General features: G+C 38.6%; 1 protein-coding gene across 1 annotated transcript; it reads left to right on the forward strand.

Moving 5' to 3' along the window:
* Window positions 1–11,823: 11,823 nt before the first annotated feature.
* Window positions 11,824–12,634, forward strand: LOC122672028. Its single transcript, XM_043869537.1, has one exon. The coding sequence runs from the start codon at window positions 12,089–12,091 to the stop codon at window positions 12,632–12,634; it is 546 nt and encodes a 181-aa protein (XP_043725472.1). The 5' UTR covers window positions 11,824–12,088.
* Window positions 12,635–12,844: the final 210 nt, after the last annotated feature.

Raw genomic sequence — 12,844 nt, forward strand, 5'->3', positions numbered from 1 at the left:
TATGCGGTAAATCACATGTGGAGACTGAAATTTATAACATCTGCCATGATATTTTCTGTTTACAAAAGTCCTTTGTAGTTTTTCTTCTGTTCCAAGGTCCTCCAATTCTGTGGCAGATTCCTTGGCCAGGGCGGTCCTATCGATTGAGTCTCCGATTATGTGGCCAATTACCTCTCCGTGACTTTTGCAAATTTGTAACGCAAATGCTACTGCTTTTAATGACTCTTTTCATTAATAAAATTTCCTTCTACCAAAAAAAAAAAAAAAACTCTCTTTCTCTCTCTAACATTCTCACCCAACCAAACGAAATGAGATATAATGTTACATTAATGTTCCCTCCATTTTTTACTTTCCTTGTTATCCTTTCCCACTACATGTGTAATCCACATGTAATAGGATGGGATAACAGATGAAAGGAAAAGGAGGGAGAATTATTGTAACATCCCACCCAATTTCGTTTGGTTGGATGTGAAAGTTCCTAAATAAGGAAATGATGAAATGAAGAGAGAAAGCAAAATACTCAAGATCATATCCTTTAGAAACTAGATTTTTATCTACTAATTTTCCCTTTAAATTCTCGACACATGACATGTTTAAATCCTATGATTAGACTTGTTATAGCATTCACCCATTCAACCCTAACCTAATCGGAGTTACTCTCTCTCTCTCTCAAACGATGACAACCAATTTCGACAAAAACTTGAGACAATTCCCTAGGGGTGTCAACCGGTCATAGTCCTTAAAGCCTGCACGGTGATCGCCTGTTTAAATAATCGGGCTAGGTCAGGCTTCGGGCTATAATCGGGCTAGTGTAATCAGGCCTTAAACGGTGCAAAACCGAACTATGAGCCTATTTAAATTTAAACGGTGCAACCTTAATAACTATGAGTGAAAAAGAAAACCCTAGGATACAAGAATAGAAATGAGTGGAAAAATGCATTGAGAGCAGTATCATTGACTATGGATCTATGTTTGAATGACTATCAACAAATTTGGGGCATATAAGAATCAAAATATGTATGTTCCAAGAGTTTTTTTTTTTTTTGTTTGGTTGATATTGATTCATGAATGGTTGGTAAATGGATTAAAACAACAGATGGGTTTTCTTCAATGGTATGATAGAAATCAGAAATAGGATCCCATGGAATGAATCATGTTGGAGCAAACAATATTTACATTTCCAAACTTGATGGTTAAGTTCATTGACCTTTGAGAATGAGTGGCAAAAAAGTCTAAAGGGTCCGGTGCCCAAGATGGGCTATAAGACCCCACATCGAAACCGCCTGATTACGTGCCAGGACAGGCAGGGCTTTAGTTGGACAAGCTGATCAGTTCTGCCGAGTCGGGCCTGGAATTGACATCCCTACAGTTACGCCACTTCGTTCTTCAGAAAAGAAAAAAAAATTTGAAAGAGAAGAAGCCCTGCAATTCTAGTTGGGAAAAAAACCTAGTCATTGAACTGTCTCTGCAAAAATCTATCTAAAGAACCCCAATTGTGGTAGAGACCCAGTTGTAGATAGCATCTTCTTCTTCTCATTTTATTATTATTTTTTTCTCAGTTGCAGATAGTTGTATATCTACCACTACCACTTTTCCATTCCTGAACCCCCTTTTTTTTGGTTTATCTTCTCCTACCTTACCTTACCTATCACTGATCCTCTACACTTTCTTTCAATTTTTTTTCTCTTCAATCCACTGGGGTTCGATCTCAAGTGGTCGATTCTACCAGCGTTTAATCGAGTACAACCGTGGAGAAGATCTATACCTTGCTCGTCCATGCCTTCAATGCGGAGAATAGGGAAGGGATTCTGAATCTGAGCTTGGCTGATGGGTCATGTGGTTGAACCGATGGAGATTCTGTTTGGAGGAGATTGATTCTCTCGTTGGCATCACAAGACGATGGCTTCTTCTTATGGACCGACAAGGAGTAACTCAAGGATTTGCAGGGTCCTTTCTGCCTGCGCTGGTTGTCGTCATCTCCAAGAATCACAGCAAAGAGAGAGAGAGAGAGAGGAGAGAGGGAAGAGAACGAATGAAAATTTTAGATTAGTTTAAATTCGGGTTGGATGGGTGAATATCGTAGAATTTAAACATGCCATGTATCGACAATTTAAAGGAAAAATTGACAAAAATGAAAGATGTCAGAAATGTAATCCTTCAAAATCCGCAATTCCTGGATCATATCCTAGCAACTTAATTACCGACAGAGATTGAGAAAGAGTCAACCATGGGTGAAAATTGTGTTTGGCAGCCCTTTGCAACAACATGGTTGAGCTTTTGGCCATGGCCTGTTAGTTATCAAAAGTCCGATTGATTTCATGGGCCTTGTGAAAAAGTGGGATGGAAAAGATACGGACCCAAAGGGAAAACTTAACGCACCCAGGTTTTTGATTTTGTTTCCAACTCATTGTATCCAAATGTATGCATTTTGCCATGTTTGCGGGAAAGTCCTCATTGTTCATTTCCACCCCCAACAAACAAACATGGCCTAAGTAATTTTTATTAAAGAGAGTTTTTTCTTCACCGATGGTGAATAGTTTCTTGGAGAATCAATGGTAATAATTACTTTCATTGTTGTGAAAAATGTCACCAAAATGCTCAAATTCTACTCAAGACTCCCATCCAAAGGCCATAAAGGTGGTGGGTAAAGAGAGAGTAAAAGAAAACTAAAAATAGATCCAATTTTCCTTCATGAGTCACCTTTGACGGTTGGATAAAAGAGTAGCCTTGGAGCAGTGTCAAAGGCATTTAGACCTTCAGCAACAAGGGGAGTAATATTATGTTATTACACTGGTGGGTGAAAGTTCACAATGGGAGAAGAGAAAACTCTCTGAAAAAACTTTAAAAAAATAAAAAATGAAGTTTTTTTATATCATGAGTAAAAGAAAAATACACTCATCTAAGATCATTATTACTCTGCCTCCTACTAGACGTAGTCGAAACTATCCCTCTTCCCTCATGGTAGAGAAAAATTTTCTTTATTTTGAATTCAATTACCTTTCAACTATAATGAAGCACAATCTCTTGACCTCAAGTCATTACGATAATGATATATGTATCATTATGAGGAGAGGGGAGGGATAGTTTCGACTTCGTCTAGTAGGAAATAGAGTAATAATGACCCTAGATGAATGTACTTTATCACCATTTTTATTACTCAATGTGTTTCTTTGAACAAAACATTTCCACGAAAGCTTCTCTCTCTCTCTCTCTCTCTCTCTCTACATTCTCAGTCACCACCATGGTTCTAATCTCGGATCGGATCAGTATTGGTCAAGGCCGATCCCGAGATTAGACCGATACAACAAGGTTTGATTGGATCGTTCCCTGGATCAGCCAATCCGATTGAATTTTTTTTTTTTTTTATATTATCTTGATCGATACTGACCTATCCCAACTAATATTGACCGATCCGATCCAGATAATATCGGTCGATCCGATCCCAAGATCAAAACACCCACCAATTTTGGCCGATACATGACCGGATCCATAAAAAAATGATTTTGGGAGTTTTTTTACCGATACCGAGTCCGATACCTGGATTTTGAACCTTGGTCACCACTCACCATTCAGATCTCTTTCATGGGTAAAGCTGTTTGTAACCGAGGTGGTTACAACAAATTTTGTAACCTCTCTTTTCTAACCCTTGCTTCTCTCTTTTGAGCAATTTAAAAAAAGGGATAGATAAGTAATTTCACTTTTGGCATGACTAGGCTTAGCTTGGATGAAGGCTCAACTTGTGTCAAAGCCACTGGCTTAACTTACTTGAGCCAAAACTTCGTCTTCTCTACATACGATCCAATCAAACATGACTGAGGTTCATCTTACTCAAACTTCCCCTCCCCAACCCTTTTCTTCCCCGGCACCCTCCTCTACCACCAACAGCACCCCTGCCCCCACCTTTGTTCTCTCCTCTCATCAGCTACTGTCACATAGTTCTTCCTCACCCAATCGATGAGCAGCAGCTCATCTTAAGACCACGTTTTGATGGGCCTCCATCAAAACATCCAACCTAAACAGACGCACCGGCCCCTCTTTCATTTATCATTAGAAAACTAACAAGAAGAGGGCAGGACAGTAAAGAGATCATAAAATAAATGAAATAGAGAAATTCACCTTTGATGAATCCTCCTCTTCGTTCAAAACTCCTAACGAAGGAAGATGGAAACAAAGAAACATAAAAAAAAAGGGAAGTAAATCAGTGAAGGTTAGAGAGATTGCAGGTTACCTCTGAGTTATGAAAGCCAGCTGCTAAAAATCCCCTTAACCATCCCCCCCACCCCCACCCCCACCCCTGCTGCAAGAAGAAACGAACAAAGAAAGCAAATTAGTTGTTTCCGGTACTCTCATCAAAACCAGGCAAAACATTTCTTCCAAAGAGCAAAAGTGTAAAAGAAATTGAAATTTCCATGGGAAAAAAATAGACAACGAGAGAGAAGAGCAAAAAGGTAGTAGTTTTAGCAGACGTGTTAAATCGAGTTAAATCCTGCAATTGAGCAAAGGTTAGCAAGTACGAATGGTCCTTCTCCAAAACCCTAAACATTTGTCTCCTCCAGATGAACAAATTCACCTAACCTTTCCCCAAATCAGATAAGTCTCGATACAGTAAACAAAACAGCTTTATGGTCTTTGAAGAGAGCCATTCCAGTAGTTTCTAAAAGCAAATGAAACTTAAACAGCGTTAGAAACGGAGAGAGCGAGAGAGAGAGATTTGGAAATCTACCTTCAGGCTTCAACCATGACACCAAGAGAGACAGAGAGCGAGCTAGATTTGCTGGATTTGCAGTGAAACACAACGGTAATTAATGAGTTCTTGTGCTGTGCTGTGCTGTGCTGTGCTGAGCATTGTTATAAAAGAGGTTGCTTTTCAGAAGCAGAGGAGGGTTGGATCATGGACTCATGGGTCATGGGTGGGGTAGATATCGAAAACAAAAGATTTTAAAGATTGAATTTTTATGGTATAGGGCCTGGTACAGAGAAAGGACAGAGAACACTTGATGAACACCCACACGCCACATGAGTTGTCTCTTTCGGTTTCGGAGAAATTCCAACGAAAAAGAAAATCACTTCATCTTTAAAGGAGATTTTTATAAGAATTTAAAAATAGATTATTCACTACAAAAGCAAAAGCAAAAGCAAAAGCAAACGTATTAAAACTAACGAACACTAACACATTATCCAAGATACTTTTGTCTCTCTCTCTCTCTCTCTCTCTCTCTCCAGTCTCCCTCGTCTTTTTTAAATTCTTCTTCATTCAACGATCCCATGTTTGTTCCCACTAGGCCTAAGGTCAGGTGTAAGTTTTGTCTTTGAATTTGAACCCGCCCTGAGCAAGGATTGGGCCTGGACTGGGCTTTTCATCCCCCAGGGTAGGCCTGGGTTTGGATTTTGAGGCCCAACATCAGCTGTGTCAGACCGATTCGTTCTTAAATTTTATAATTATATATTAATTATGGGAAAATAATGTTACCTGGTCATGTGTAACACACAGCTCCTACGCCTAGACATAGAGTTGTATAAAATGATCACCATATCCCATGGAAAGGCAGAAATCCATGAGGGCATGACAGTTATTTCGTATAGTATTGTGTCTAGGCGCAAAGCTGCGTGCCGCATGCGACCAAATAGCGTTCTCTTTCACCTATTAATTATTAGTATTGTAGACCTTAGTGCAATAGGAAGGTTGCTCCATTGCGAATTAGTGGTCTGGGATTGGAGTTGGGAAACAGTCTCTCCATGAAGCAGTTGTAAGGTTTGGTAAAAATCCTCCAATGCGGGCTTGAGAGCTTTACACGTGGAAGATGCGACATCCAATGGTGCCAAACTCGAGAAGAAAGAAAAGAAAAAAAAAATGCCTTGCATCGAACTCGCATCGTTGGATGAAGCTTTTTCCATGTGTTGAGCTCTCAGGCCCACATTGTAGAGGATTGTAATCCGGGTAAGCCCGTAGTGACGCGAACCTTGTGCGCAAAGTATGCCTTTTTATATACTAATTATTATATATTACGTTTAAAACTTTAAGCCTTTAGGATTATTTTTAAGAATGATTAATATCCCAGAAGCAGAGAGATACACTTCAATATAGAGACTTAGAAGATCTACGCCTCCAGCTCCCCATTAAGGAAAGGAATCTTATCAATCCTTGATACATAGAAGTTTGCCTAAAACAGACTCTCCAAGAATAGTTCCCATTCCTAAAGGGAAACTACTAAATCAAGCTAATTCCATATTATAGAAGAATCCTCTTCTCCAATCCACACCACCTAGGGATGTAAACGGATCGAATTCGGTCGGATAGTGGCATTATCATATTCGTATCCGTTTATATTCGGACGGATTCGAATAATTTTCGGATAATGATTTTTTGAATACAGGTTCTCCTAAATGGATATGAATAGAGATCGAATACGATTTTTCGACTATCTGTTGACATATTTACCGTTTTATGATGCAGGTTAGGTTTGAAACTTGAGAGTTCAGTTATTACCCTTTCTTCTACTCTTCTTAGTCTTTTATTCTCTTACGTTTTTTACTTTTGATTTTTAATAGATATGTAATTCCATGTAACACATTGCATAAAATAATATATATAAACCAATAACAAATCTAGAAAAAGAATCACATTATCTTAATTTATAAATTTATAAAAATAAGATAACAAAATCCAATAAGGTAACTTAAAAGGATAGACAAACACAGAGTTATATTTCAGATATTTTATTACCGTTGGACTGCTAAACGAATCGGATTATAATCGATCGGATAGGGGGATTATCATATTCGTATCCGATTAGTTTCGGACGGATTCGGATTTTCCTAAACGGATACGAACGTTGATCGAATACGGATTTATAAATATCCATTTACATCCCTAACGCCACCAGGTCATCAATATAAATAGCACTCTCCTCCAAGGGGGCAAGGTGTGTTACAATTCTTACTTCACACTCAGAGGAGATTGCTCTACTATTCCCTTTAGCTGTGAGGAAGCTAACTTAAGCATCGGAGAGTCTTTATTGGGAACAACCCAGCCCTCTAACGGTATCTTTTTCTTCCATCTTCCACAGGTGACGATCGAAGAGCAACTCATGACTACGGAAAGTCAATTTTCTGCCGCAACAGCAACAAAACAAGGATAGCTAGGATCAATCAGAGTCAACACGCCCTTGGCAAAAATCAGGGCCAACCCGACCGGCTAGCTCAATCTCAAGATTAGTTAGGGCCAGGCGGGGCTGACAAGATTGGGCCTAGTCTAAGATATCTCAACCCAATCTCAAGCTTGGATTGGACTTGGGTTGAGCTAAGAGGACTCACAATTGGGTTGGGGTTTTAAAATACCCAACCCTGTTTCAACCCTAGTTCCCACATTACAAATCTCTCTCTTCTATATTTAATCCCTTGTCTCAAGTCCGAAGAGTAAGGTTAAGGGACATTTTTTCCAACAAAAAAAAGGTTATGGGACATTTTGAATTAGTCAAACCCTCAGTTCCTCTCCTTTTTCGTACTTATTTCTATCTTCCTTGTTTCAACCCTACTTCCCACATTACAAATCTCTCTCATCTATATTTAATCCCTTGTCTCAAGTCCGAAGAGCAAGGTTAAGGGACATTTTTTCCACTAAAAAAAAAAAAAAAAGGTTATGAGACATTTTGAATTAGTCAAACCTTCACTCCCTTTCCTTTTCCATACTTATTTCTTGGTGGGATAAGCAGAGTAATAGATGCTTAGTGATCAGTAAAATATTATTAAAATAAAGTGCAATCAGTAAAATTAAATAATCTATAGAGAATAGATTCCAGTCAGTGTCGGAAAGCTCATTTATATTCATGATGAATATTATACTTCTTATTTAAACCCCCCCCCCCCCAAAAAAAAAACTATACTTTTTATCCACTGGTTATTTATTTATTTTATTCTACCCAAAAAAAATATTATTTTTATTTTTTAACAATCCAACTAGTTTTAATTTATTGATTAAAGTTTTGATTCATATGCAAGTAAGTATCTTGTCTTAGGTATCTGGCCTCTGCTGTGCCGTTGGATGTGCATCATCGTTTCGTCGGTACGGCAGAAAATCCTGTTTCAAAGATATTCTTAAATAAAAAATTAAAAATAAAGAAAGAGGAGAAATAAGATAGTCAACAGAGACCTGGATTTGCATGCCCATATAGTTTTGTGACATCAAGATCTAGATCTAAAATAAAATAATGAAATTTGATATGTTGGTTTTTGATAAGATATTGTGGTTGTTAAACCCATAAGAGCTTCCATGGATTAACCAGCTAATGAGATACATGGAATGATGATTTGATAAGATAGAAAACATTTAATAAAAAAGAAACGGTTTGAATAGATTACATGTCAAAATTTATAGAATACCTATTTCAAAGTTTATATTAACACATAGCTAATTTTGATTGAGTTTAAATTTGATAAGTAATTGAGTCGTCGCATGATAGATATTAGATCTGACCACCTATAGCATCATATGGTAAAATAAGCTATCAAAGGTCTATTAGAGTTTAAATGTATGAAGAACTAGTAAATCAAAATAACTTATTAAGGTATTATACACTATTTAATAAACACTTAACAATCATAACCACTCCTACTCAATTCTAAAATGTTTAGCTTCATAGGCTAAGTAGAGATTAGGCTTGCCACAAATTTTATAATAGATCCATGAAAAGAGAGCTAACTTAGCTTGTCTCTTATAATCAACAACCTAAATTGGATTTATATAAGAATTAATGAAGTTTACCACATTCACAACGACAGACAAACATGAAATTATTTTACCAAATGTCACATGGCATCTATTACATCACGTGGACAGATGATATATCCCTTTTCAAATTCTAATGCAATCAAATACCTCATTTTGTGGGTTCAAGTCGGGAAACAGTCTCTTCTATAGACACTCTCCCAATTTTTAGTTGGAACGGTTTAGATTGAAAAAATTGTAAAAAAAGATAACTCTGATTTATCTTGTGATTTTCGAAAACTTCAATTTTCTTTGTTACGCGGAAAACTACCTATTTAATTTATAAATAAATGGCTTAATTTAACATTGTTGCATCAATGATTAAGTACCTTGCAATCTCTTAGATAAAGGGAGAGATTTTCTGAGCAAGCGCAAAGAGGAAGTGTGATAAAATGGTATCACAATTAGTTGGAGAGCACCGAGGTCATTTCATGTGAGGAGATAATAGACACAGAGGTGCTATTATACCATGCCTCGGTGGCTCAGAGAACCTATTCTTTAACATAAAATAAAAGCTTGAGAGCACTCGAGGATTTTAAACTTAATATCAGGAGTTGAATCGATCCCCACGGATGGCTAGAATCGATCTCAAAAACCTTAGTATCAGCCCCTCAAATCTGAAACCCAGTGATCCACTCCTTCCTGGATGGACCAATTCCCATTTTCGGATCAAAGAACCCACTACAATGTGGTTTAGTTGGTTCCAAACAAGGCTTTAGGTATTGGTATCGAATTAACAAAAACCGAACTACTATTTGGCAAATACCAGAGGATTGGGCTCCTCTCCTGCACAGCATGGTGTGCATCACACATCATGCAGTGGGGGAAGCCTTGATCCACATGCCAACACGTCGGGATGTGTGCTGTTATGTGGATCGGAGCTCCCTAGCCACACGATGTGTGTTGGAGAGGAGTCGGATCCAATACCAGATCGGTGATATGGTACAAACATTTTCAACATACGGTACGATACCTAACTCGGTCAAATCCAATACCTAACACCCTAGTGCAGTAGTGCCTCCAAAGTTGTAACATGGTCCCACTCATGGTTTGATGTATCGGTATCATATCATCCGTATCGGGTGATACATACCACTAATCCCGATATCATATCGGTGACACCATACGGACAATTAGTAAAATGGTAAAAAAAAATCCATTTTTACTAAAGAAAAATCAAGAGTAGATTTGTGATTTATCCGATATAGTCAATCCGATCCATGTCATGCCGATACCATATCGGTTTCGGGTTGACCCCGATAGCCATGGTCCCACTTTCACTTAAAACTCCCATTATGAATTATGAAACTCAAGTTGTCCACTTATGCTTCAGTCCTCCTCACGTAAAAACAGGTGCTCACATGTGCACGATCCCTCCATTTCACTACGTTACAAGAGTCTATGCACGTGCGTGAAGAGTCGAACGACACTACGGCACAGTCAGCCCCACGTACTACAAAACATGACAGAGAGAGAGAGAGAGAGGGACTCTCCGACTCTGTCTCTCTCTGTGTGTGTGTGGATGGGCCGTGGGGATCTCCGATATTCGCTGCCATCGGGAATCATGAAACCATGGGTATCGGAGTTCTCTATTAATCTTCTTCTTAAACAAATCTTATCTACCAAATTTAACTATATCTCGTTAACCTCCTCCACTAATAATCCTAATAATAATTAGTATAAACAAACACAAATTTTTTTTTGTCACACTCGCACCGAGAGATTGAAAGCGAGAGCGAGAAGGGGCTAGTCTTTGTGGGTGGCGGAGATCCAGAAATGCTAGAAAACGAAAGCGACATCTCAGATCGGATCCTCCAAGGTCCTGTTCGTTACTTCACAGGGAGATAGATCACCAACAGTTTGAACTCAATTTCTCTTCTTCTTATTCTTCTTGGATTTCAGATCAATCATCAATCTAGTAGTTGCAGAAGAAGCTCCGCCCCAACATTAATTAATTCACTAGAAGACCTTAACTCTACTTCCGCTCAATCTCTCTCTCTCTCTCTCTCCTTCTCTGTTAATTACTTTCAAAGGTAACCTTTTTTTTTTGTTTCTCGATTAACTTTCTCCTTCCAATATTATTTCACTTAACCACTTCTTCTTCTTCACCATTGATTCTCTTTCTCTTATTCTCCACAAATCGAGTAAATTAGGGTAAATTGGATCCAATCAAATTTACATGGTTTGCCCATTGGTTTGACCATTGACCTCGATCGGTCGAACCATCTTTGCTTGATTATTTGTGAATCACAAAATTTAATTCTCACGAAGTTCAATATAACTGGGAACTGCTTCACTACCCATTTCCCAGGAGAGAACAAAAAAAAAACATTGGTGATACCTTCTTTATTGCTAAGATGGACTCGAATCATTGATTTGCGTCACCCTTTTCCAATTGAAGAATGATTCAAGAATCAATTCCACTTTTCTTCCTCCTTTGTTCAGAAATCAGAATTTGAAAAGCTGGGGTTATGGATAAATCCACTGTAGAGTGTAGACTGTAGAGAACGAAACTACTGATGGTACCCTTCCCCTGTATATTACTGAGGTTTTTTTCTAGTCAGAGGAACTGAAAAACGTCAGTCTTCTTGAGTCCTATCTTTTCTTTTCTCTACAACATTGCAATTTACACATGGGAGAGTAACAGAAGTGGTAGGGACGATGGTTTGTAGGTAAGCCGATTTAGGTCAGGCATGAGAGATTGCCCAAATTCAAGAAAATGCAGTAAACAGAAAGTCTTTCACAGATTTGGGTTTTAAGCTTTCTACTTCCAGGTGCTATTTCTGATGTTTCGGTGCTTTTGGTTGTTTTCTTTGTTCCTTTCCGTCCTTCCCTGTCATTACTGTCCTCCTCAGTCCCTGACCCTCTGTGCATACAATACCTTTATTCGATAAATCATTCATAACCCCCTTCCCTTTTACTTGCTACACAACCTGCTTCTCTGCCTCAATTTTGCAAAGTGGAGAGTTATCATATCAATTGCCCTCTCGTCCCCTCTCCCAATCCTGTAAGCTTTCATGTCCATTAACAGGGGAAGCACACCTTCCTTGTTGATGGGCTAATTTGTCTAAGCTTCTGAGTTTGGTTCTCATGGTGGGATTCATGTCATTCAATTCATTGAAAACCTAACGTTGTCAAATTTCCTGATACCGGTGGTTTCTGCTACAGTACCAAAACAGACAGGTTTCTTGCTCCACCCCTTCTTCCCAGAACAAATTCATGAAATTTCTCACTCACTCGTTTATAGGAGGAAGAAAGAACGAGTCTTTTTAAGTGTTCGATCAATAGCTTGATTTTGCAGGTCGGCACAACTCAAGAGATTCAATGGGTGAAAATCCAGATCGCTTTTCCCGTAAGAACCGGAGCACTGAAGGGTCAAATGGCGGAGATACGAGGAATCGTCATCTGGTTGACGATGGGGCTGGAGATGTGATCAAGTGTTCTGGAAAGTACTGTAGATCGTGTACAGCCAGTTTCATGGCGGACTGTGTTGCCATCTGCTGTTGCCCTTGCGCAGTGGTAAGCTTCTTGGCGCTTGCGTTCGTGAAGGTGCCTTGGATGATGGGTAGGAGATGTTTGGGGTTAGAGAAAAAGAAAAAGAAGGGTCACGAATCTGAAGGGAAAGAGAGAAGGGAAGGGAAAGAAAGGGATGGATTGATTGAGAGAAATGAAAATTTGAGAAAAGAAAGGGCAATGGAAGAGGGAAAATGTCAATTCCAAACCGATGATGAAACAGAGCAGAAAGAAAATTTCTGTGCGGGAATTGAAGCTGAGAGTGTCTGGATGGAGTTGTACCAGTTGGGTCATTTGGGTTTTGGTAGAGTTTCTTTCTCTGAAACCAAGGAGAGAAAAACTGTTTGTAAGAGATAAAAAAAGGAAGAAACAGTCTTTCTTTCTCTGAAAATCCAACTGTTTGTAATAGAACTATAGAACAGAGAGGAGAAATTCTGGAAAAAATAATAGATTTTCTGCACTGTCTAACTTTTCTCCTGAGATTTCGTTATCGAATATCCACGAACTGGATATAGAGGATTAATTAACTGTTCAAAATTTAATTTCGTTTACTTTTATTTTTCTGCA

This window comes from Telopea speciosissima, chromosome 8, assembly GCF_018873765.1.
Source record: "Telopea speciosissima isolate NSW1024214 ecotype Mountain lineage chromosome 8, Tspe_v1, whole genome shotgun sequence".
NCBI classification, from domain to species: Eukaryota; Viridiplantae; Streptophyta; class Magnoliopsida; order Proteales; family Proteaceae; genus Telopea; species Telopea speciosissima.